We start from the raw sequence: 25849 nt of genomic DNA on the forward strand, positions 1-25849 counted from the left end.
CCACAGTTAGTGCGGCCGGGAGAGCCCTGCACCCACACTGGAGCATGGCAAGAGTGGGAAGGCAGGAAGGATTGTGAAAGAAATAACACAACCTACCACAGAGGGTCTCCACCATCAAGAACATCCTAGGTGTTTGTTAACAACATAAATTCCTGGCCCATAAACTAGATCTGGCAAATGAAAATCTTGACAAAAGCCCCTGGATTGGAATTTTGAGCAGGCAATCCCAGTGGATTTTCAGGATTATTTAGGCTCTGGTGCCAATGTGTGAGTTGTACTTACATGAGTGAGGGGTTGCTTCCCTGCGATTGAATGTTTGAGTTGCAAGCCTGAGCCTTAATGTCAGTGGCTTATAGAGTTTGAAGGGCCAATAACTTTCAGAACTCACCTTGACATCTCCTTTTCTTATGAGAAAGCAGTTTCACCTGCAGTCAATGCATGGACAAGCACATTTCTACCAGATGGGGCTTCCCTTATCTTTTGGAGACTCGTTTTCATGCTTGCCCTTTGGAGAGGGAGAGATTCTTCATCTTTCCAGGAGTAACTTGTCATTTATTTATTCTGAGCCCCTTCCCACGGGTAAATCAGGCAACCTCATGGGAATCTGTGTGTACTTTCAGCCCTGGGATGGAGCTGCCTTCTTCGTGTGAAGGCCATACCTCTGAGATCCGTTTTTGGCATTCACTCATTCACTGACCCCAGATTCCAATGTGTGTATTCTTGAAGCATTGTGGGGGGGGGGGACATGGGGGTGTCACATGTCCTCCCCCCAACTTCCTGGGTGGGATAATTAAAGTATTGAAAGGGTGATGCTCAGAGCGAAGTGTACTTGAAACCAGCTACATACATTGTGAGACATAATCCATGATCGTTTTTGTTCTGTGGGAATGTAAAGGTTACAGATATGCCTGTGAGCTGAGACAGAAAAGCAGTGAGGAGCTCCAAGGCTGGATGAGGTAGGAGAGAGAGGGATCTTCACGGTCCCAGGGTTTGGAGAATCCTTGCTGTCTCAGTGCCCAGGGTCAGGGTGTTTCAGGACCACGGACAGCACACAATTGCCCTTTGCTTTCCTCATTCACTGCATGGAACCTGGCAACGGCAGAACACTGTCTGTGCATATACTATTCATTTTGCTAGACTATTCTCCTTTTCCTCCATTTTTCGGCTTCATGAACTTCCCATATTTCAGAACCCAGTGCAAACATCCTCTCCTTGATGATATAGTCACGCCCTTTCTCTGTCTCTGTAATAATAGCAGCTTTTGTTCTCCGCTGCTTTCAGATAGCCAGGGTTGCTAAACTAGTGATTTTGGGATAAGTTGTTGGTTTGGTGAGATGAGCACCTGTTTTTTCTTCTGAGGCTCCCCGGACTTTAATGGGTTTTCTCTTCCTCTGACTTTGCATTGGAAATGACCAACTTTATTCCCACCATGCAGGAAAGGAGGGAAAACAGAACACAGGGAGGCTTCATGCTTCACTCAGGGACAGACAGTGATGCAAAAGAGGCACTGTGATCCAGACCTCCCCTCCTAGCTGAGGCTGACTGTTGTTTATTTTGCTGTTGTGTGGTGAAGAATGTCTGAAGCTTTAAATGCTAATTTTTGTAAGTGGCACTCAACAGAGTACTTAATGTTGTGAAGAGAGCAAAGGCATCCTGCCAACACCAGCTCTTTCCTCCTGGTTGGGGCAGGAGTGGAGATTAATGATAGGTTTGGAGAAGAAGGCCTTCCTGTCTCTGGGAAACTCCTCTGGCTCCCAGGACATTTGGCAATAGAGACGTGATAACGGCCCAGCACCAAGGTTTAGGTGGGCCCCTCATGAGAAGGCCTTCCAGCCTCATCTGTATTGAACAGGCTTTGCACTAAGCAAGCTTCTATTCCCAGGCAGCAGGGTTAGGCCTTCAGGGAATTTTAAAAGCAAAAAAGAGAGGTTTCTGATTTGTCAGTCTTTGCTTTTTCCTTGTTTCTCCCCTTCCCCTTCTCTCCCTTTCCTTCTTCCATCTTTCCATCATTTTTCCTTCCCTCTTTATCATTCTTTTATCTCATTCTCCTCTTTTCTTCTCAATCCTTCTCTCTTTTCAAACTCTCTTTTTCTCTCTCTGTTTCTCCTTGTCTCCTGGCTATTACCCCCTCTCCTCCTGTTAGGGGAAACACGGATTGTAACAGCCCACCCTGGCCAGGCAGACAATAACAATTTGCATGAGTTATTTTACGACTCAGAACTAACAAGCCACCACCAACCAGAAGAATATGGGAAAGGTCAAAAGGAAATGCCAGTCCACATGTCTTACCCACCTCCCAGAATTCTCCTTGCCAAGTCCATCATGGCTGAGAGATGTGTGCACCACTAGAAAGGACCCTAAGTCAGAGTAATTGGCCAGAGACAACCCGGAAACTAATCCCATCACCGTAAACCCCGAGACTGTGAGCCACGTGGCAGAGCAGTGAGTTCCCTCACCCTCCTGCTCTCTGCTCGGACGCCCCTTCCCAATAACGTCTCTTGCTTTGTCAGCATGTGTGTCTTCTCAGACAATTCATTTCCAAATGTTAGACAAGAGCCCCCTCTCAGGGCCTGGAAGGGGTCTCCCTTCCTACAACACTCCTACTCAGCAAACATTTGCTAAAAACTGTGTAGGGTCCCTGCCTGGTCCCTGGGAATTTGGAGATGACTCACATAGGGCTCTCCCGGCCATGGAGGGGTGTCCAGCCCAGCAAGAGACGGGTACGTGAACCATGACCATGAAGTCTGATGAGTATTGTGAGGGATGGGTGTGCCAGGGGATGTGGGGAGGTGCCCCCAGAGCCTCCACTGTGGGGAGTCAAGAACTACCAGAAAGATCTACCATGTAGAGAGTTTGGTGTTTTGCTTTTCCACCTGGTATTTTATTGTCTGGCACTGTTGTTTATGCTTAAAAATTCCTGGGGAATATTTTAGTAGCTGAATGTTATACACTAGTGGTGTGGTTGCGAGATTGTCGTTAATTCTGGTTCTCCTCTTTGTGTATAATTCTTTGACCCTGTTTCAGATATTTTCCTGAGGACAAATTCCCAGCACTAAATGTCTAGGTCAAAAATCCTGAACAATGTTAAGACCCCTGATACATTTTGTAAACGTGGCTAGGGCTTACTCTTATTGAGGAATCCCAGCTAAGAGGAAAGCATAAAGGTCATCAGTTTCTCTTCTCCCACGTCTGCCCAGTTTTTGATTGATGTTTCAGTTCAGAGATGTTTATAGGTTTGAATCCTTCCCTGATGAAAACCCTTTCATTACCATCGTGACCAGCCCAGCCTCCCCTCCTCTCGTGGCATTAAGGGTTCCCATGAGCCAGCACCTGCTGGTCTTTCCAGCTTCCCCACCCTGAGGTCATACTTTAGCCGAGGAATCCACTTACAAACCCCCAAGCTCACCAGGGTCCCCCTAACTGTGCCTTTCTCCCGCCATTCCCTCTCTCTGCAATCTCTTCTCTCCTTTGCCATGTGGCTAATTCCTATTCATTCTTCAAGCTCAGAATAAGTGTGATTCCCCTAACCTCCACCCGTGTTTGTTGTGTGAATTTGAGACGTCAGCACATCTCGAGCCCTGTTTCCACCTGAGGTCGATCACACCTCACATTCCACAAGAACCGTTGAGCACAAACAGGCGTGTAGTGTCGCTGTCGTAAAGTACATTTCCTAAGATGTCTATTGAAAGAGAGTATCCTTGTCAAATGTCCCCAAAAATGAAAGGGTCTAAATTTGGAAAAGATCAAACTCAATTACCCTCTTGAATATTCACATTACACATCAGCAGAGTAAAGGATCTGGGAATTCCTGACATTAAAAACTGTCTTTGCTTCTCTTTAACCCAGAATTTTCTAAACTCACTACACCCTGGGAATCTCCTTTAGGCTCAACCTCTAATAAAACCCATCTGGGCTAGAGTTCCAAAGAACATGGGTTTGAAAGTGCCAATTAAAAGGCAAACACAGTACTAATTTTAAGGAAGAAAAGAAAAAAGTCACATCAGCTCTTGCCTTCTGGTGGGCTTACTTTTTTAGAAATATGCTGGCCCCTGAGAACAGTAAGAGCCGGGACCATGACGGTAGCTGCGCACAGGGTCTGCTGGTGCTTGGGGGCAGGGCATGGATTTGAACATCTGATTCTAAGAAGAGCAGAGCAGGGTAAGACTGATCTTCTGGCACGCAGCGCATTAAATACCACCTTTCAGGATTAGCCTGAAAAGCCCTCTATTAAATGTGACAAAGCAGATGGCTGCCTGCGGGAGGCTGTGTTCCAGAAGCCAGGAAACAGCTGTGGATGACTCACATTTTCCTGCTTTCTGTGCCCGGGGAAACCTGCGCACCAGCGTCTCTGCTTTTGAATGCACAAAGCCCACACCTCTTTCCCTTGGTCCTGGCTTCTGCCTTATGGACAAGAGGCAGGTTGTTGGGCCTCGGAGCGACTGAGCTTGAAACCCCTTCCTCCAGAGACCTGCCTCCTCAAGAACAGAACATACTTCTCTTCCTTGGCTCATGGCTCATAATTCTTTGTCTTATGGCTGTGATGCCTTTTCTGTCCATCTTCAACCATTCATCCTTCAAGAATCAGTTCAGGCATCCGTCTCTCCATCCATCCCTCTGGCCAGGCTGTGCCCAAAGTATTGGAGATACAGCAGCGAAGAAAACAGATGGAATCTCTGCCCCCGTGGAGCTAAGTCTCTTAAGGAACCACAGGGACAACTCTAGGTGGTGCTATCCATCCGCAGCAACATGTCTGCGATTGGTCCCCTGTGAGCTGTGCCTGACACAGCCCACAGGGTAACACACCACAGCTCTGATGTCAGTGGGACAAGTCACATTTTTAAACAAACATGTAAATAGAGAATATGTCAGATATACTATATTAAGTACTATGTAAACATAAAGTGGGTAAGAGGTGAGGGGTCTGTAGGTAGGGCACCGGTGTAAGGTGTTCCAAACAGGGCAGCCAAGGGGAGGGCTCTCAGGTAAGTGATACTGAGCAGAGACCTGAAGCAAATGAGGGAGTGAATTTTGCCTACATAGTAGGATTCCAGATTAAGTAGGGTCTTGCTGACTTGGCTTTCATTCTGGGGAAAATGTACTGATGCAAGAACCCACTGGAGGGTTCTGAGCAGCAGGCTGTATTGCTCTGTTTCTGCTCAGCAAGGCTTTCCTGATTCCTGAGTTTGGGTGAAAACCTTCTTTCCTGGGCTTGCACAGCATCTTCTGCCTTCCTCTCATGGTCCATGGGGTGGGACCACTGGGACCAATCTGAGGTGCATTCTGTGTATAGAGGGTTCCTAAGAGGGTCCTGGCAGGTTGAAGCCCCATTTGCTCACAGTGTTATTAGCCAGATCAATGCTTGCCTCCCTTGCTCCGCTTCCTGGAATCACTTCCCCAGATCACTGCTTGCCTCTAAATCCTTGTCTCAGGCTCTGCTTTCAGGGGAACCCATGCAAGACACTCCTTCTGTGGCGGCTACCCTGAATCGTTACTGTTTCCTGTCTCTCTTCCTGCACGAAGGGTGGGACTTAAGGGCAGAAGCTGTGTTTTATCCGTCACCACATCTCCAGCTAGGAGACAATACAAATAGTAAATATGCACATGGCAAAAAAATTCTCAGCCTCCAAGAAATGCAGATTAACAAATATTAAAGATAACCAAGGGTGTTTTGGTGGTCTCAGGATGGCAAAGGTGCTTTGGGGAAGCAACCTGGTCATATTTATCAAGGGCTGCAAGCAATGTTTATAGTGTTTGACTCAGTTGTTAAACTTCTGAGAATTTAGCCTAACAAATAGTCCAAATTAAGGGAAAAGCTTTGAGCATAAAGGTGTTCATTGCAGAAATATGTATCATTGTGAAACATGAAAAAGAACAATGGGGGAAAAACAACAGTCTATTTTATGCAAAATGGAATATTTTGTAGCCACTTAAAACAGAACATGGGATAACTTGGGACAGGCTTATGTTAAATGCAGAAAGGACACAATCATGTTTTCTTTTTAGCTCCTAGAATTTGCTACATTCTTTGCTGCCTCTGGGACTTGGCATACCACTTCTCTGCCCAAGCACTCAGCACTAGCCCTACTGTCCTCCTCCCCCACCCTTTGTTTGGTCCAGCTTCTCTCAAATTATTTTCTAGATCTGAGCTTGCCTTACCTGACCCTTAATAAGGGCGGCAGCTCTTTTATTTTGTGCCCATGGTGGGCACCCTATACTGTTCCTCTTTTGGGACCCCACATACTCCCAGGATTTGTTAAACCTCTGTCTCTCCCTCATCAGCTCCACGAGAGCTCATTCTACCCTGGTTCCTCCAGGCTCCTCAGGGCCTGACCCTGCGCTTGGAGCCGAGGCGTCGGCTCGTATCTGATGGGTGCATGGATGAGTGAATAGCCGTGTGCGCTGGGATCACAAGTGTGGAAAATAGAGGGAAATTGGAGAAAAACATCAGAACATTGATTGGAGGTTTTTCAGGGTGGGGGGGTTGCATTTATTTTTTGGTCATTTCACTATCTTTTAAAATGTCTCTAAATTGAGTTTTGTTATATTCAATAAAAATGCCTAAAGAAATTCTTGTTCTGAAAATGACCTGATTTCTTCAACAAATGAATGACATTAAAAGGGGAGGAGGGGCCCGTACAGATTTCTATGGGCTGAAGAGAATTGTGGACCAGATGCAGTGTGGGGACTTTGTATCCTGATTCAAACCAACCCAATGTAAAAGTACATTTTTTGAGACAATCAAGTAAAATTGAATATGGTCTGATTATTAACTGAGATGAAGAAATTGATAATAATTGGGTTTATTGGGATAACAGATTGTGGTTATGTTTATTTAAAAACTACCTAACAGTTAGATATGATGTACTAAAGTATTTATTGGTCAAATGATATATTTAGGATTTGCTTTAAAATATCTCAGCAAAATCAAAGGAAAAGTATTTGAGGGGGGAACAGGTGAAAGGAGACTGGATGAGATGTTTAAAGAATATGGGTGAAGGTCCTGAGGGGGCTTTTTAATACCATTACTTTAGAAAAGAGTTGAAAATTTTTATGTTAAAAGTTAGAAAGAAAGAAAAAACACATTTCCTGGCTCTTCGCTAATGAAATTTACTACTTTGCTTGGTTTTTCAGAGTGACCGACTCCTCATCAAGGGTGGACGAATCATCAACGATGACCAGTCCTTCTACGCCGACGTCTACCTGGAAGATGGACTCATAAAGTGGGTTGACCTAACAGACCTTTTAAGAAGCCTGTCTCCCTAGGCTGCCCAGCCCTTAGAGGGACAGGGAGGCTGGCGCTCTGCCCCAGAGTGAATGTGCCAGCTCTTGTGACTCTCAGGGGTGGACAGATATGGGGAGGGGCAGGCCATGGCTGCAGAAGGGGCTTGTGTTTGTTGAGCGCCCTGTGACTGCACCAGGCTCCCTGCCACGGCGTTCACACAGCCCATGGTGCCCACAGAGGCTGTGAAGTACACAAAGTGGCCCCTCTTCTCTTCTTGGATGGAGGTGGGTGCGTGGGGTTGCAGGATGCGTTAGGGGCAAGGCCTTGATTCCAGCCTGGCACATCTGACTGGATTCACGGCTCTCTTTTCTACCTGCCCAGAATTTCTGGAATCAGGTGGAGGGGGCCAGGAGAGAAGGAGGCATGTTTGGCCTCCAGTCAGAGCCTTGGCATGTAAAGGGAAGACATGCCTTGGGACCAGAGCTCTCCTTTGCCTTCTCCCCATTGGCTGCCTCTCCAGCACTGCTAGGACATCCCAGGTGTGTTGGTCTGTCCGGGCTGTCCGGGCATAACACAATAGCCCAGATGGCATGGCGTACACAACAGAGATTGATTTCTCACAGTTCTGGAGGCTGAAGTCCTGGATCAAGGTGCCAGCAGAATGATTTCTCCCGAGGCCTCTCTCCTTGGCTTGCAGACGGCTGTCTTCTTGCTGTGTCCTCGTGTGGCCTTTCCTCTGTGTGTGTGCCTCCAGTTTTGCTTCCTCTTATAAGGATGTCAGCTCTATTCCATTAGGACCCCTACCTTAACAGCCTCATTTTAACTTTACCTCTTTAAAGACCTTATCTCCAAACACAGTCACTTTCAGAGGTATTGGGGGTTAAGGCTTCAATATATGGATTTAGGGGACGCAGTTCAGTCCATCACACCAGACAGTGGTTTTTACATGTTTCCACTTTTTACTGTCTGCTGCTTGGCCTCTTCTTCTGGAGTCTGGAAGAGCAGAGTGGGAGACCATCGCAGGATCCAGCTTGGGCAAAGGAAAGGCACAGGGGGTGTGAGCAAGGCCAAGTTCAAACAGGAATGAGCTCTTTTGGCGGGACCATCCCAGGGCCATGTATGCTCTGATGATGGTGAGGAGGGAAAGGAGGAGAGGGATGAGGGCGGAGGAGGAGGGGGAGGAGGAGAAGGCTGTGGATTGTCATGTGTGTTAAGAGACCGTCTGTGCAGAGAGCCCTGTGAAGAGTAGGTGCTCAGGGCAGCGTTGAGCCCTTCCCTGCCTCCCTGTGTCTGCCCCCAGCCCTAGTCCCAGATGGATCTGACCATTTCCGGTCCAGCTCAGGCCTCCCCTCCTCCAGTTCATTCCCTCCCTCCCTCCCCCAGCTCCCTCTTTCCAGCTGCACCGACAACTTGGTGTTTGTAGAACTTGCCAAGCACACTCACCTGGGAACCTTACACCCATAAATTCTCCATCTGAAATGCCTCGCCCCTCCCCCATTCTCATCTCCTGCCCCCCAACTCCTGCTTGTCCTACGGGCCCAGCGTGTGTGGCTCCTCCTCCAGGAAGCCTTCCGGAGCCCAGGCTGGTCCTCTGTACTGGCCCCACTTCCTCTGTGCTGGCTGCTCCCCCACCCCCCAGTTGTACACTTGCCCCTGACGAGGAGTCTTGCCTTATTGCCTCCCAGCCAGGGGCCTGGCACAGTGCCAAGGATGGATAGAACCCTGGAGTGTGGATGAAGTGAGTGTAACATACAAACACTGACACGTCAGATGGTGGGGACCTGGGTCGCAGCCACGGTACAGCCTGGAACCAGAAAGGGGATTAAGGCAGGTGATGGGGTGGGGTGTGGTGAGATGCATGTTAAAGGGTAAGCCACCACCGCTTAGATAAGGCACAACCAACCCGCCCCAAGCTCCCCTCTTATGTGGGGCCTCTGGGGTCCTGGGGCACGAAGGACAAAGTGACATGGAGAACCCTTACACGAGACCACCATTCCCGCCAGCCACACGCAGTTGGAGGTTGGAGGACTTGCAATCAGAGCCTGGGCAGAGGGAGCAAGTGCTCATCGGTCGGGCTGCATTTATTAAGTGTTTGCTGTATCTGTGACCACCTGGAGACTCAGGACTTAGGCCACCCAGGGTATTCAGGAACCAGGCAGTTTCCATAAATTCAATATTTGTCATCTCCTCTTAGTGGGAGACGTCTTCAACCCTGTTGCTGCAAAGCTTTCTAAGCACTGGCGCTCCTTTTCCTGCCTAGTTAAGCAGAGTGAGTGGCTGTGTCTGAATGCCTTGCAGGGTCTTCAGATGGTCACATGGGGCATGGGTCCCCGCTGCCTGAGAAGGAGGTGTGGAACCCGGGAGAGCCCGAGGGACTGCCTGGCACGAGGAGGCTCGGTTATTTCCCTCCACTTTCATTAAACCCCAAGAATCCTTTCATTTTGTGGCCACTCGCCAGGTTTTACTGAGAGCTGTTCAGCTGTGTTTATGCAGAATCCGTTATGATTCACCCAGGCCTCCATCCGATTTGCCAAGCGTTGGAGACTCAAATGCTGATGGTGGAGAACGTTTTTCTGAATGGTGGTGAGGTGGTGTTGGAGTGAGGGCAGATGTCTGCTTCTCTGAGCTTCCTTTCTCTCTTTCCTTTGCTTCCATGCACATTGCCTCTGAGAACCATTCAGGGGTCTTCCTCCTAATTCATGGGTGGGGAGTTCCATTGAGTTTAATCTCAGTTTGGGGAGAGTCTGCTGCTTCTGCCAAAGGGAAGCAGGGAGGCAGCAGAGCTTCGTGGGCAGCACCTGCTATTAGACTCGGGGAGACTGGGCTTGAATCCAGACCCAACACTGACGTGCTGTGTGGCCTTGGACAAGCCACCACCCCACTCTGAGTTCCGTTTTCCTCTTTTGCAAGATGTGACTACTTCCTGCCTCACAGGTTGTTGGCAGGAGATTAGAGAGCCTTTGTAAAGAGTCGAGGATCTGCCTGGTAGGAATGGCCCTGAACAGTAGAACGTGCTGGCGCCGCAGTGTGGCAGCTGAGTCGCAGAGCAGGGTCAGCCTGGGCGGTGACTTCACTGGTTCCCACGGGAGGGCTGTGCCGAGTGTCTGCACATGCCCATTCTGATTGGGCTGTGCCTGTTCCTTTGCCGGTGCTACCCATTCTGAACATCACCCCGTCTTCTTTAAAAAAGCTAGTGTGAGTGTGAATGAGACTGTCCGTGAAGGGCTTATCAGAAGAGCATCCTAGAGTTGGTGCTCAATAGCAGTTCACTGTTCTTATTATAAGGCTTGGGGGTAACTTCCCTGAACCCCCTTCCCTTCAGCGCCTGGCACATGGCCATGAGCTTGGAGATGGAAGGTGGGAAGATTGGACCAGGCAGGATTCTGTACATGACGATGGGAATGATGGAGGGAGTGGGGCTGGTGATTAGAAGAAGCAGCGGCCGCAGTTGTAGTTCTGGTGGAATTGGCAGATATGCTGATACTTCCTGGGGGTTACTGTGACCCTGGCACTGCACTTGGACTAGACCAGTTTCTGGTTTCAGGGCAGACAGTGTGTGATGCTCCAGTTCTGTGGAAGAGCCCCAAGTAGAACCCCATCACCTCTGTGCCCAACCTGCCTGGGCCAGCTGGTCCAGAATCTAGAAGAGCAAGGAGCTTTTGCACCTGCATGTGGATTCTGTTTGGGGCCTGATGTTGTGGTCACTGAAGGGATATTTTCCTATGTCTTCATTACTGGTGTTTTTAAGTAACCTAGAAAAACTAATATTGGGGCCAAATCCTAAGAGTTTAGAACAACTGGGTTTCTTTTTTAAATAAAAATTGTTCGTGGTCGGATGTAATGGTCTCAGCCGGGCACTGACCGTGGAGGCTGTTGAATGTGTCCTGGCCTGGCCGAGCCTCCCCCCGCCCCCTCCCCTGGTACTGGGATATGCCTCCTGACTGTGGTTCCCACACATAAGACACAGCTGACACCACAGGGGCAAGGCTTTGAAATTCTTAGGCTCTTCTTCCTCCTCTCCCAGTTTTTGGAATTTGCCCTCCTTCTAGAGGAAGTTTGCAGGCACCAAGCACATGGGGAACAGCACACGGTCAGCCTGCCTAGGTAAGCGCTGCCACCCGCCATGTGATTCCCTCATGGCAGGTTTTACGGTGTTTGTGGCTGAGGATTAAGAAGCTTTCCCAAGGCCGCTGCTCATGACTGTTTCAAGTGAGAACCCAGGTTGCCGGTCGGTATCAGTTTGTGGAGGCTGACATAACAAAGTCCAGGCTCAGAGGTTTAAACAACAGATGTTTGTTTCTCACAGTTCTGAAGGCTGGATGCAAGATCAGGATGTGGGCAGATTGGTTTCTTTTGAGGCCTCTCTCTGTGGCTTGCAGAAGGCCGTCTTCTCCCTGTGTCCTCACGTGGTCCTCCCTCTGCATGTCTGTGTCCTTATCTCCTCTTCTCATAAGGACACCAGTCAGATCGGATCAGGGCCCCCCTGTAATAACAGCCTCGTTTTAACTTAATGACCCTTTCAAAGGCCTTCTCTCCAAATACAGTCTCATTGTGAAGGGCTGGGGGTTAGGACTTCAATATGTGGGTTTTAGGGGAGTCACAATTCACCTCACAGCCCTGTCTCTGAAGACTTGCAGAGCTGAGGGGACTTTTCACTCTGCCTCCCTGCCATCACTCACCTTTGTGTCCCCAAGGTGGTTGCCAAAAGTGTGTGAAGTACTCTGGAGTGTCAGGCTGTTCAGAGAACCCTTTGCCACTTGATGCCAATGCTGGTCTCAAGGCTATTGGATTCAGCTCTGCCACCACCTCCCCCTGGAAGCCCTCCCAGGTAACCAGGCTGGTGAAATGGCCCACCTTGTGCTCCCCACTCCCCTGTGTGAACTGGATTGTAACTGTCTACTGACATGCCTTTTCTCTTCATTAGGCTGTGAACCCCTGGAAGGCAGGGACCCTGTCTGAGTTATCCCTGTCCACCCAGTGGCCTGCATAGAACCTGCCTTAGGAATGTTTATCTAATGGAACTGAAGCTGAAGAGTTGAGGGCCATTTTGTTTTTCTTTGAAGAACCAAAGTCTGTCTCTCTTGTTTGTCTCCAGGCAAATAGGAGAGAACTTAATCGTTCCTGGTGGAGTGAAGACCATTGAGGCCAATGGGCGGATGGTTCTTCCTGGAGGTATCGATGTCAACACGTACCTGCAGAAGCCTTCCCAGGGGATGACAGCCGCTGATGACTTCTTCCAAGGAACAAAGGCAGCACTGGCAGGAGGGACCACGATGATCAGTGAGTCTTCCCCCTGACTTAGGACATAGACTGTGACTTCTCTTCTGCATCCCCGACATCTTGAGCAACACCAGGCACTTTGCTCAGGGTGCCTCGTAGGCAGGTGGCTAAAGTTTTAGAACCAGTGATATAAGTATTGTTATGACAGATGGGGATGTAAGGGCTCAGAGTGGTGAGATAAGTTGCTGAAGGTTACACAGCTGGGAAGTGGTTGTATTAGTCAGTGTTGCTGCTGTAATGCTGTGATAATGCTGTATAACAAACAGTGCCCAAACTTCAAGCAAACACTTGCTTTTCTTATTCAAGCATCCACAGGAATAAGAGCAGGACTGGTGTGGGTCTGCTTTAGGCTGTGGGTTGGGTTTGGTTGAGGGGGAGCCATGGTTCTCCCATTCTGGAACCAATGACCAACTCAACCATGCGCTTCTCCAGGTGGAAGGCAGAAGTGCAGGAAGGGTCTGGCAGAAACTTGCTCCTCCTCTTACCACCTCATGTCTTCACCTACACACTGTGACTTCAACCTTTGTTCTGTTGGCCAAAGCAAATCACACGGCCAAGCCCAAAGTCCCTGAAATTGCACTCTCCCTACAGTGAACCATGGTGAGGGTGGAGAGGGAAGGAAAAATTGTGGACAACATCTACCACAGTGGTCTATCTTGGATGCTGGACTTTTCTTCTACTGCCCTTTGTAGCCAAATTGTTGTATTTTTTTTTTAAATACAACAGTGCTTTTATTTGGATTCCATTTTAGTAAGCAATTTTGATTAAACAAGCAGTAGTGTATTTGAAATGTTCTTTCAACAGTTAGACTCCACATCTAGGTGGTTTGTCCCTGAGCTGGCCCCAACCCTGCCCATCTCTCCCCATTGTAGAGTTCCCCTGGAGGTGCATGCTGGCTGGAGTCGGCCACCATGAGCAGAGCTTGTGTGTCAGAGCTCCCATCCCTGCGAGCCAGGAGGGTATGGCCCAGCTCAGGAGGCAAGCACCGTTCTGATCCCTTTTCCAAAAAGCAGCCCTGTGTCTGCTGGTTAGGAAAGTGGGAGGAGCCCAGATTTTGCACTTGGATCCTAGCTTCCGGGGTTTGCACTGGTCATGGCCACTCAGCTGCACCACTGGGAGGTATTAAGCCTCTGTGAGCCTCAGCTTCCTCGTCAGTAACATGGACTTTCTAATGTGCTCCCCACCACAGACATGTGGTTCCTTAGCACAGTGCATGGTATATGGTGCTGGGTGCTTTGGGAATAGGAGCTGGGACATTCTGAGAGGTGGAGATGGACGTTCCAGGCTCTGAGGGCCTGTGTGAGGTAGAGGACTGGTAGAAGCCCTGGATGAAGAATCAGGATCCCTGGAATTCCTTTGGTCTTTTCCCATCACCAGCTGTGAAACCCCTGGGGGACCCCTCCACTAACCCCACGGGCCTCATCCTCCTCATCTATAAAAGGGTGGTTTTCAAAGTATGTTTTCTGGAACACCAAGAGCCTATGAAAGCACCATGAGAACCACAGTTAGGAGGTGTGTGAGAGGGGGCAGGGAGGTTCGGAGTCCCCACCCCATTTCTTCATTCAACAGATATTTATTGAGGGTTGTTTTGCACCAGGCACTGCGCGAGGTGGTGGGGGAGAGAAGGAACAAAGCGGACATGATGCTTGTTCTCCAGGGACTCACAGTCCACAGGGAGTCACTAATCACCTACACAAATGACTATAAGCAGATTAGTGCTACAGAAGGAAGGGGCACAGTGCTTGGAACTGCGGGGCAAAGGGCTCAGGGGAGGCTTCCCTGAAGAAGTGGCATTTGTGCATCGATCTAAAGGATGAGGGGGAGTTAACTGGGTGGAGAGGGTATAGGGGAGCAGAGCTCTGGGAAGAGGGAACAGCATGTGCAAAGGCCCTGTGGTGGGAGAATACATCTTGTGTTTAAGAGACTGAAAGAAGGCCCAGGATGCAAAGGTGCAGAGATTGAGGGCTGGAATCCTGTGAGATAAGCCTGGGAGGAGGGGATAGTACTGGGCCTCAATGGCCAAGGTAAGAATTTTGGTCTTTTTCGTGTGGGTGATGAGCAGCCATTGAAGGACGTTAAGCAGAAGGTGATGTGATCTGTTTTAAAGAGACCCGAACAGAGTGACCTAGGTTGAATGTAACTAGACCAGTAAGAGGCGATTGCAGTAGTTCAGCTGAGAGTTGAGGGTGGTTTGGACTAGGGGTGTGACCAGGAGATGGGCAGAAGTGGACAGCTCCAGGGACGCATCAGAGGGAAATCAACAGCACTTGATGATGTATCAGCAGTGGGGTACATGAAGGAAAGGAAGGGTCAAGTGTGACCCCTTGGCTTCTAGTTTCTGGAATTGTAATGCGATATCCTTTACACCTGGGGTGGGGTTGGGGGACCAGCTTTGCCAGTGGGGCTGGGGAGGGGATGATGTGGCATGAGGTTCTGGACATTCTCCTCTTGAGGAACCCTTGAGTCATCCTAATGGAGAGGTCAGGGAAACAGCAGAGTTAAGAGTCCTGTGGCTGAGGGGGGGTGGGGGGAATACATTTGAATGAGCAGCCGCATAGAAAGAAAAGTTCTAGGACCAAGTCGTAAGGAGTTTGATCACTTAATGGCCAAGTAAAGGAGGAAGAGTCTTCGAGGAAAAACTGACCCCAGATGTGGGACAAAATGCCAGAAAGCCCAGTGAGGGCGACATGCGAAGCCCAGTGAGGTTTAGAAGACAGTTGTCTCCCCTCTGATCTGCTTTACATTTAACACTTTATCTGAAAAAGAGATGATGAAGTTCATATTCTTTTAGTTCCTTTTCCCCTTGTTCTATGCCCATGAAGGCAGTGTGGAGTAGCAGGAAAGGGTCCAGACTCTGCAGCTGACAGGACTCTGGGAATCTTCTCCGTACTGCTTACTAGTTGTGTGAACTTGGACAAGTTTTTCCCCCTCTTTGAGCCTCAGTTTCCTCATCTGTGAAATGGGGATATTTATATTCACTTCACAGGGTAGTTGTGAGGATTTAACGAGATAATTTATATAAAGCCTTTGTGGCAGTATCTGACACGTAAGAAGCATTTGATAAACAGTCATGATGGTGATGATGAGGGGGAGGATGAAATGACAGTGACAATGGTGGTGACAGTGGTGGTAATGGAGGTTAAAGATGGTGGCGGCCATGTCACTGCTGATGGTTATGCTAATGATGGTGACAATGATGGCAGTATTGATGTTGGTGATGTTGGGAGTGGTGATGAAAAGGGTGGTGATGAGGAGGAGGTTGATCTTGATGATGTACATGCTGGTGATGATGGTAATGACCCTGGTGATGATGGTGATGGGAGGGACAGGGATGGTCACATGATATTGGAGATGATGATGGTGATGATGGCGGTGAAGAGGCTACCACTGGGACAACTTGGGTCCTAAGCATCTTGGGATGTGACACATATTTTCCTGTCTCAGTTGACCATGTTGTCCCTGAACCTGGGTCCAGCCTGCTGACCTCCTTTGAGAAATGGCATGAAGCGGCAGACACCAAATCCTGCTGCGACTACTCCCTCCATGTGGACATCACCAGCTGGTACGATGGTGTTCGGGAGGAGCTCGAGGTGCTGGTGCAGGACAAAGGTCAGTTAAAGCCCCAGAATGGGGGCACGGTTCTGGAATCCCTGTTTCTTTTGTGAGTCTGATTTGTGGAGTTAAAATCCCTTTATCTGCATCTACTATGAGCCCAACTGTGAGCTCTTCCCTGCCCCATAAACAGTGGAAAAATTGGACCCTCCTTAAGGAGTCTGTCTTCCTGTCCTTCAGGCCTTTTGAAGGTTCCCCTGTTCACAGAAGAAAGCCTGATTTCCTTAGCCTGGCACACAAGGAGCCCTATTTCCTTAGCCTGGCACATGAGGCCCCCACTGAGCTAGCCTCACTTTTCTGTCTCTACCATAAACTCATCTGGGTGTTTATTATTCTGGATGTCATCCCCTGAAACCTGCTACACCACTGGGCTTTTGCTCTTGCTGTCTCCCCACCATCTACCAGGGATGCCCTTTCTACTACTCTGCTACCCAGCTCAACTATCACCTCCTCCGATTTCCCCCATCAGGACTTCAGAACTGGTTCATCCCTTGAATATCCACAGAAGGTTCCTCGGGCCTCTTTGGGACACCTTTTCCATTATTTTTGGATTGCGGGACACAGCTTGTCTGTCTGGCTCTTCTGTTAAACCCTGAGTTTATGATGGAGGGGATTATATCTGTGCATCTCCATGTCTCCCCTCTGTGTGAGTTCAAACCAGACATTTCTGCACAATGTGGGTACTTTACAGTGTGCGTTACACCAAATGGAGGTGCAGTGAATCGCACACCCACAGAAGCAGAGAACAAGAGAGCAGAATGAACCAGGCGTGAGTGGTCCCTCTGGAAAGGGGTAGTTCTTAGGCTCTCTGAGGAGGCACCCTCAAATGAATGAGATGCTTCAGGGAGAGATGGGGGGGGCGTGTTTTCAATTTTTTAAATATATATGCTGTGTTTTCTCATAAAAGTATCATCACCCCAATACAAAAACGAGTCAGACAATGAAGAGAAGGAAAAATGTTTTCCCTCTGGTCCTAGCCCCTAATTGCAACTTACCATTAATGTTAAGGATTATTGCGTTCTTTTTTTAAAGAACTTTTATTGAGATATAATTGACACGCAATAAACTGCGTATATTTAAAGTGTGCAATTTGATATTTTTTCTTATTAGTAATGTATATGTGGCAATCCCAGTCGCCCAAGGATTATTACTTTCTGTTCCCTAGTTAGACCTTTTTCTCCATATATAGTTATACGATAGCCTTCTTTTCTCACTTAACATTTTGTGAGTAATCATTACTCTTCATTAATACCTTTTCAATTGCTCATAATATACAATGTAATGGTCAATTTGCTTAGCTATTTCCTTTTTATTGGGCACTTAGGTTTCCTGTTTGCTTTACTGTAAATCATGTTTGGTGAACATCTTTGTATATAAACATTTGTTTGCATCTCTAAGTATTTCCTTAGATTTCCAGAAATGGCGTTGTGGGGTCAAGGCTTTAACATTTTTCAAAATCATGACACTTACCGCCCAATTGCTTTCCCCAGAAAGGCACCCACTTGCATGCCTACAGCCCCGTGTCTCTCATTCCCTACGTGGTTGCACTCCTGGGTGTTATTGCTTCTATGAAATCCTTGCTAATTTGATGAATACAAGTCAGTCTATCATTGAACATTGCACTTCTTTAACTGCTAATTACATTAAACATTTTGCATACATTTTTCCTTTATGTCTGATTGTGTTCCTTGCCCATTTACCAGTTTGGGTCATGTAAGTCTGAGCTTCTACATCCAGGTGGTTTTATCCCTTCATTGAAGTTGCTGTGAATCACATTCTTGTTTTGTACAGAATCATAGTCCAAGTTGTAGAAAGATCTCAGTGGTTGGGCTGCCTGAAGCTGAATCCTGCGCTCACACTTCTTGGCCTTGTGATGCTGGGCAAATCACCAAGCTGACCTCTCTGAGGCTTGTCCAGTGAACCGCCACGCATAGCACTGGAGCTCTAGTACCAGGCGTGAGACCCCTGGTCTGAACTCAGTGTTACTTCTCCAGTCAAAAGAAGAAGGCACCCCATATGTCCCTTAAAGGATGATTGGATAAACAAAATGTGGTCCACCCTTACAATGGAATGTCATTGAGCTTTGAAAAGGAAGGGTATTCTGACACCTGCTATGCTGCAACAGGAATGAACCTTGAGGACATTATGTCAAATGAAATAAGCCAGTCACAAAATGAGATACCTAGAGACATCCAATTTGTAGAGAGAGAGACAGTAGAATGCTGGTTGCCAGGGGCTGGGGAGGGACAATGTGGAGTTAGTGTTTAATGAAGACAGAGTTTCAGTTTTGCCAAGATGAAGCATTCTGGAATTGGAAGCATGACATTGTGAACGTACTTAATGCCACTGCATTTAAGAATGGTTCCTATAGTAAATTTTATGTGAGATGTATTTTAACCACAATGAGTAAAAAGCAGTAGTTATTTCTTTGCTCACGACCCTGGGGAAGGCACTTTGGGCTCTGCTGGGCGGTTCTGCTGCCTGCACCATGGCTCACTCATGCCTTGGGCCCCCGCTGGGAGGCTGGGGCAGGTGGCATGGCTCTCTATGCCCTCCCTTCCCCCCGCAGGCTCTCGTGGGCTTCTTCCCGTGGTGGCTCTGGGAGGGTAAGGGGAGCTGCAAGCCCTCTGAGGCCCAGGCTTGGAATGTGTCCACTGACACTTCTGCTTCGTTCTGCTGGTCAGAGCCAGTCTTGAGACCAGCCCATGCTCAAGGAGTGAGGAAATAGATCCTACCTCTTGAGAAGGGTCGCTGCACAAGTTTCGTGAGGTTTTAAGCTACTTACCAGCCTGCTTAGTCTCTTCCCGCCTCCTACTTCTTCATGAAATTATCTTATTTATTCGTTTGTTCATTGCTGATTTCCACTAGAATGTAGACAGGGATCCTTCCTACCTCGTTCACAGCTGTATCTCTAGCTTCTAGAATGGTCCTTGCACATCGCAAGTCCTCGGTGAATATTTGATGAGTGAGAAAATAAATATTCCATGAAAAGGGGCTTCTGGGGTCTCATAAGTTTTGGAATTGCTCCCCATTTATTCTCTTCTTGAATATTCTTAATGCACATCGTCATGTTAAAATCTGTGAGAAGCCCTGCGGTCAAGACACCTGTTTACTGTTGATGAATCCAGTTTTTCTTCTCCAATATAGATAGCAGCATCTCTATGTTTGATTACAAACAAGAGGCTCACTCCAGAGCTTGGCTTCAGCTAAATGAAGCAGATTTGCTTTAGTGATGGAGATGTGTAGCCGGGGATCCCAGGCCAGGCAGTCTTCCTGCCCGCCCCCCTCTCCCTCCCCCTCCCTGTGCTCATCCCTGCTTTTCTCTTGGAGCCAGTTCTGCTCTCCCCTCTGACCCTTGACCTGTATTCTCCACTTCTGTAGTCCCTGCGGTGGAATGCAAGAGCCCACTCTCTGTCTGGGTGGACATCTGTTCCACGGGTTAGTCAGGTGTCCTTTGGTATCAGTTGGACTCAGTCCCTCCTCCTGGCTCAGCTTAGCATCTGTTAGGTGCCCAGCCCTGGACTAACCAGCTGTAATCTGTGGCCACATGGTATGAACATGACTGTTCCCAAGATTACTGGATGGATAGTGGAAGAGGGTATTTGCTAGAAAAAGTAAGGAAGTTCTGAGAACTGGAGAGCATTATGAATAGATTGACAACCCAACAGGTGTTGAGAATCATCCTTTAGAATTGGCATTCCATGTAGCCTCCTTGGGGAAGAACTGTGATAATGGCATTTCTGAATTTGGGCGTTTTTGTGAGTATCGGGGCCTATTGTATTTCTCAAGACTCTGCTGCTAGTAGTAGAATTATCAGGCCAAAGATATGGAAACACTTACAACTCTTGATGTGGATTGCTTCATTGGTTTTCTAAGCAGGTGCAAATTGGTTGTGCCAATTTTCACTGTCGCTTGCAGTGTAAGAGGGACTCATTTTCATGCACACTCCCTAGCATTGAGCAGCATATTCTAAAATGTGGTGCAATACTGAGGTTTTCATCTGAATTACTTTGATTCTAAATAAGACCAAATCTTATTCTTATCTTTATTAGCCATTGGAAAAAATGTCTAAAAATTCTGTTTGCCTTTTTTGCTTCATTGCTTTTATTTTAATCTTTTAAAAATATAAAACAAAACGTACAGAAAACCACACAAGTGAAAAATGTGGCTTTGTGAATTATGAGATTACCCTTTCCAGGTAAGAAATAGAACTTTGCCCCAAACAAAGATCCCCAACAAGCCCCCACTGCAGTCACAACTCCCTCCTCCTCCCAAAAGTACCCACGGTCTGGTGTTTTTTAAATAAGAGGTTTTTAAAAAACATTTTGCTAAATTTGTTGCAGATATATTCACCATGTTGGTTTTTTGCTTTTTATTTTGAATTTTTAAGAATTAACTTACAGAAGTTTTCCATTTATAACAAGTCAAATCTATCATGATTTGGAGCAAAGCATCTAATCTTAGATAGATTAACCCCATCCACCCACCTACAAGAACCAGTTCTGGGGCATATTTATCCATTCTGCCAATTCCTGTTTCTGCTTTTATTTGTATTGTTTACTTCTAATTTCTGGTGAATTTCCATTTTCTTCTTTTAAAGCTTCTAATCATAGAAGCTTACTCAGTTGATATATGCTTCCCCTCCCCTTCAAAAAATAATGAAGCATTTAAGGCTATGAATTTACCTCTCACTATGGTTTTACCTGTTTACCCATTGATTGTTCTTCTGTGTCTGAGTTCTTCTGTACTGAGTTTTTTGTTTTTGTACTTAAGTATACTTGATTAAATAGAGACTGATACTTTTATGTTAATCTCAGAATATTATTTTTTCTTTTAATTTTTTGTAATCTTTTGGGAAAAGTAATTTTTGTTGCCAAGCTTTTCTAGACAAGAGAAGATTTTGGCTTGTCTTCACTCTTGCTTAGTATAAAAGAAGTCTGGGTCCCATTTAGTACTTCTACCTGAATTTTTCCTTTTTCTTATCCGAAGGATTCCTGATTCCATCAACAAACATTAATGACACAGCACATGTTGTGGATGTGCAAGATGAAATAATATATAAGATGTGGTCTCTGTCCTCAAGCCACTTGCAGGCATATTAGGAACAGTCCTCCTCCCAACTCCCCTGCTTCCTCCTGGCTGCGCAATAAGTCCTGTCATTTCAACCTTTTGTATCCTCACCCCCTCCCCATCCCTGCAATTCCCACACTGGCTCAGAGCCTCAGCCCACCTGTCCCCTTTGCCTTCAGCATCCTCCAACTCCATTTCTCCCTATTGTTCTGCACACCCATCTTCCTTCCAGAACAATCCTTCTGAGACAGAGTCTGACCATGTCATTCCCTTGCTTTAAAAGCACTTGCTCTAACTAGATAGTAGTGATGGTTGTACAACATTGTGAATGCTGCAAATGCCACTGAATTGTACACTTTAAAATGGTTATGATGGTGAATTTTGTTATGTGTATTTTCCCATTAAAAAAAGTGATTTTTTTTAAAAAAAAGCACATGCTCCTTTTTGCTTCAGCCGCAAGACACTTCCCAGTACCCACATACCTAATGTCTTTTTATCCTCCTTACTGTCCATGCCAGGCATACCCATCCCTCTCAGCCCAGATAGTTGCCCTGCCCCGCTCCTCCCCCCTCCTCTCCCCTCCCTCCCCCTCTTCCTCCCTCCCTCCTCCCCTTCCTCCTTCTTCTCCTCTTCCTTCTCCTTCAGACTCAGCTGACGCTTACCTGGACGCCCCCTTTGACCCTCGCCCACAGCCCCAGGTGGCTTAGGTGCCCCTGCTGTGAATTCTGATGACACCCTTCTGTCTTGGTTGTTACCACCCTGTACTGTGCTTATGGATGTACTGGAAAGACATGTGCTTTTTCTTCAATGCATTTTCCCACTCTCTTTTTATCTTGAAACAGGTGTCAATTCCTTCCAAGTCTACATGGCCTATAAGGATCTCTACCAAATGTCTGATAGCCAGGTAGGTCCTTGCACACCCCTCTGCCTCCCCTGGGCAGGAATGGGCCTGCCTTGTCAGGCAAGGCAGCACAGGGCAGGGGAGGTGTCAGAGCAGGCTGGGGAGGGCTCTTGGTTCAAGTCCTGGTTCTGACAGTAAACTGTCAGTCATCGCCCCTCCCTGGACCTGCATGCCTTTCTGGCTATGAGAGTGGTGCAGACCAGGGATCCCCTGCTTGGTGGTTCCCAAATTCAGCTCATCCTCAGCGTCATCTAAAGAGCTCACTAAATACACAGACTCTTACAGTCCATCACAGATGCTCGGGGGTAGGATTCAGGAACCTGTACTTTCTGAAAGCTTTGCATTGATTCTGGGGCTCAAGCAAGCTTGGGGACCAACTCCTTAGCTCTGACCTGGAGGAAAGCCCTGGCTGTCCCCCCAGCCAGTTGCAAGTCATGTCCTTTCTCAGTTTTCTCATCTCTGGCCCTGACAACCTCAACTGTTCTGTGGCTGAGGAGAGCCAAGGAAGAAGGTGGTCTAAGGAGTACAGGTGTAGGGGTTACAATTTATCAGGCACCTGGCCTTCTTACCCCACTGGGACTCCTGATTTGCTTTTGTGATTGTCACCCTGCCCTCTGCTTGTTAAAAAGGTGGGGCAGTGTGGTGGCAAAGGGCATGGATGCTTGAGCCAGACTGCATGGCAGCAAGCCCTGACTTTGCTGTGCTGCCTGGGACAGATTTCCTAACCTCTCTGTGCTTTAGGCTCTTCATGGCACTTGCCTCAGAGAGATTGTCGGAGGATTAAATGATTTAAAGTAAAGCTGTAGGGCAGTGCCTGGCACATAGCAGGTGCTGTATGGGTGTTAATAAGCTGGCTTTCATTATCACCATAGGGTTTCATGCGCAACGGAGGAAGCTCCCATGTCTTACCTTTCAAAATAGACACTTGGAGTTACAGACTATAACTTACCCCGAGATGGCCTGGAAACCTTTGATGCAATCATCAAAGCATCCAGAAGGCTGACAGTTCATTCAGTTTCATGGAAGAAGTAGCGTGTGTCTCTCTAGCATAATTGAAATTTTCACCTGTTTCATTCTAATGTCTGTTTCACTGAAGCCCTGGTTAGAGATGGAGTTGAGGAGACTGGGTGTGGGTCATCAGAAGTGCTTCATGCCTCCCTCACCTGCTGTCTACATCTAAAAGCACACGTCCTGGGTGGGGGGTGTTTTCTCGTATGCAAGGAGGACAAAGCTGAGATTCAGGAGTCTCTGGGGAGGGAACATGTGGCTTTGGTCCTTACCAGGTGCAGATGTCTGATTGCAGATCCTTTGCAGGTGGGAAGAGGGTACTGGGCAGTGGGCAGGGCCTGGACGGGTGAAATAAGTTGACGCTTGGCAAGATATATGTTACCTGAGTATTAGAGTTATTAGAGGACTTGGTCTCTCTACCCCAATTGGTCTATAAAATGACATGGGTTTGGATTGTTGTAAGGATGTACACATGTCCTGTGATTGGTGGTGGCTACAGTGCAGGCTTAGCAGGTTTAGTCATACAATTTCAGTAGAACTGAAAACAACTTCTCAGCCGCAGTTGTCACCATCAACAACTACGTGCTCCAGAGGAGCAAAGCCTCAAAGAAAGCAAAGGCTCACATGGGTATAATTGTGAATATAACCATGCCTTAGTGTGACTTTCATCAGTTATGTGCCTCTCCTCAGCCCAAACTTCCTGCTTTTGAATCCAGAGGGTGTCAGGATCAAGGGAAAATCTTTTCCAATTCTTACTGTCAAGCAACACACTCCATGGGTGCTGCTGGAGCATCCCGGCAGGTGGATGAGTGTGTATGTGAGCAGAAGAGCAGTCTTTACAAATGCTTGTGCTGTGCTACTTTTATCTCATCCTAACCCCCCTTTATCCCTCCTTAGCTCTACGAAGCCTTCACCTTCCTTAAGGGGCTGGGAGCTGTGATCTTGGTCCACGCAGAAAATGGAGATTTGATAGCTCAGGTGAGTGGTGTGAGTTTCCACCCCTTCCACCTCAGTCTCCTTCTGTTTGCTGTAAAGTCTACACAGCAAGGGGGTGGAGGCATTGATCAGCCAGGTCACTAGGCAATGAAGGGTCAAGCCAAGAACTGGATGGCGTGTCAGACACTCTGGGTGTGAGTCACGCACGCACTCTCTGCAGCGTTGTCTTTGGCAGGCCACATTGCCTCTTTGATCTCAGTTTTCTCACCTGTGCCGTGGGGGTAACGTGACTGCCCTGTGAACCTTGGAGAGGTTGCGTGAGCGACAAATACGGATCTGAAAGAAAATGCGGGATTTCTCTGGTGGTCCAATGGTTAAGACTCTGTGCTTCCACTGCAGGGGGCGCGGGTTCGATCCCTGGTCAGGGAACTAAAGACCCTGCATGCTGCGTGGTACGGCCAAAGGGAAAAAAAAAGAAAATGAAAGAGAATTTTTTTTTTTTTTTTAAGAAAATGCTTTTTGAGCGCTTGGAAGATCCCAGAGGCAACGCACAGGGAAGCTGAGGTTGCCCATCATCCTCCACAACTTGGGGGCCGGGATAAGGGGCAGAGCCCAGGCTGGGAGCAAGGATTCCAGTCCAGGCTCAGGAACTCTCTCCCATGAAGCCTTGCAGTGTGGTTGTGAGGATTAAATGCTCTCAAGTACGTGATGATCAGTGTCGGACATGTGACAGACTATAGCCATGCAGACGTTTTGGATAGCATGAGACATGAACGCATTTTGATCATTCTGGCCATAGGGTGGAGGATATGATGGGAATGGAATAAAGTCAGGTTGACCAGCTGGGTTTTACTCCAGCTATTCTCACAGGAAATGAAGAGAGAAGACAGAGGGGAGGTGGTGGAAGCAGGAATATGATAGGGACGGTGCACAATCTATAGGACTCATCAATTGATTGGATGGGGGAAGAAGAGGAGGAAGTCAAGAATGGCTGCTTGGGGACTTCCCTGGCGGTCCAGTGGTTGGGACTTCGCCTTCCAGTGCAGGGGGTGGGGGTTCGATCCTTGGTCGGGGAGTTAGGATCCTGAATGCCTTGTGGCCAAGAAACCGAAACATTAAAAAAAACAGAAGCAATATTGTAACAAATTCAATAAAGACTTTAGGAATGGTCCACATCAAAAGAATCTTTAAAAAAAAAAAAAAGGAAGAATGGCTGCTTGGTCTCTGTGCAGGGTTGATCGTGATGCCGCAAATCAAAAACGGGCATGTCGGAGATTTGGATGCATGCAATGAAAGTGATGCTAAGGAGGATATATACCTCCCCCCTTTATAGGTAGGGAAACCGAGGCTCAGGTGTGAATAACTTGCTCACTGTTACACGGGCCGTGGAGCCAGGATGTGAATACAGTTCCATCTGGTTCCAAAGCCCAGTGGAACTGCAGCATGATGGTTAAGGGCATGAGATCTGAAGCGTCACTATTAAGGTTAGCTATTGTCTTCACTTCCTATTATTGGTGTTCTTACAGTTTTTTTGTAAAATGGAAAATTCTTTCAAATTCAAAAAAAAGAAGAACTCAGTTCCATCACACAGCAATATTCTGGTCATTGGTAAGGAGGCACTGAATCCAACCTGGAAATTGGGGTTATACAAAGATGTGAGTGCTGGGAAGCAGGATCCCTGGGAGCCTGGCAGCCAGCCTATCAGAAGTTGTCTGTCTGTCTGTCCTCCAGCCCCCAGTGACTGATGACCCTCTCTCATGCAGAACACATTCATGCCTTTCCAGCGTCCTCCAAACCCTCACCTCATCACACCATCAAAG

The 25849-nt window shown here is 47.6% G+C and overlaps 1 protein-coding gene across 2 annotated transcripts in view; it reads left to right on the plus strand.

The window, feature by feature from the left end:
• CRMP1 (collapsin response mediator protein 1) overlaps window positions 1-25849 on the plus strand; it is a 63798-nt gene that overhangs the window by 13955 nt on the left and 23994 nt on the right. For both annotated transcript variants that reach the window (XM_057705601.1, XM_057705602.1), the window contains exons 2-6: window positions 7132-7220; window positions 12318-12502; window positions 15947-16111; window positions 22027-22088; window positions 23991-24071. In XM_057705601.1, the coding sequence (XP_057561584.1) occupies window positions 7132-7220; window positions 12318-12502; window positions 15947-16111; window positions 22027-22088; window positions 23991-24071 (582 nt within the window). The remainder of the gene's footprint in view (window positions 1-7131; window positions 7221-12317; window positions 12503-15946; window positions 16112-22026; window positions 22089-23990; window positions 24072-25849) is intronic.

Source organism: Hippopotamus amphibius, chromosome 13 (genome assembly GCF_030028045.1).
Source record: "Hippopotamus amphibius kiboko isolate mHipAmp2 chromosome 13, mHipAmp2.hap2, whole genome shotgun sequence".
Classification (NCBI taxonomy): domain Eukaryota; kingdom Metazoa; phylum Chordata; class Mammalia; order Artiodactyla; family Hippopotamidae; genus Hippopotamus; species Hippopotamus amphibius.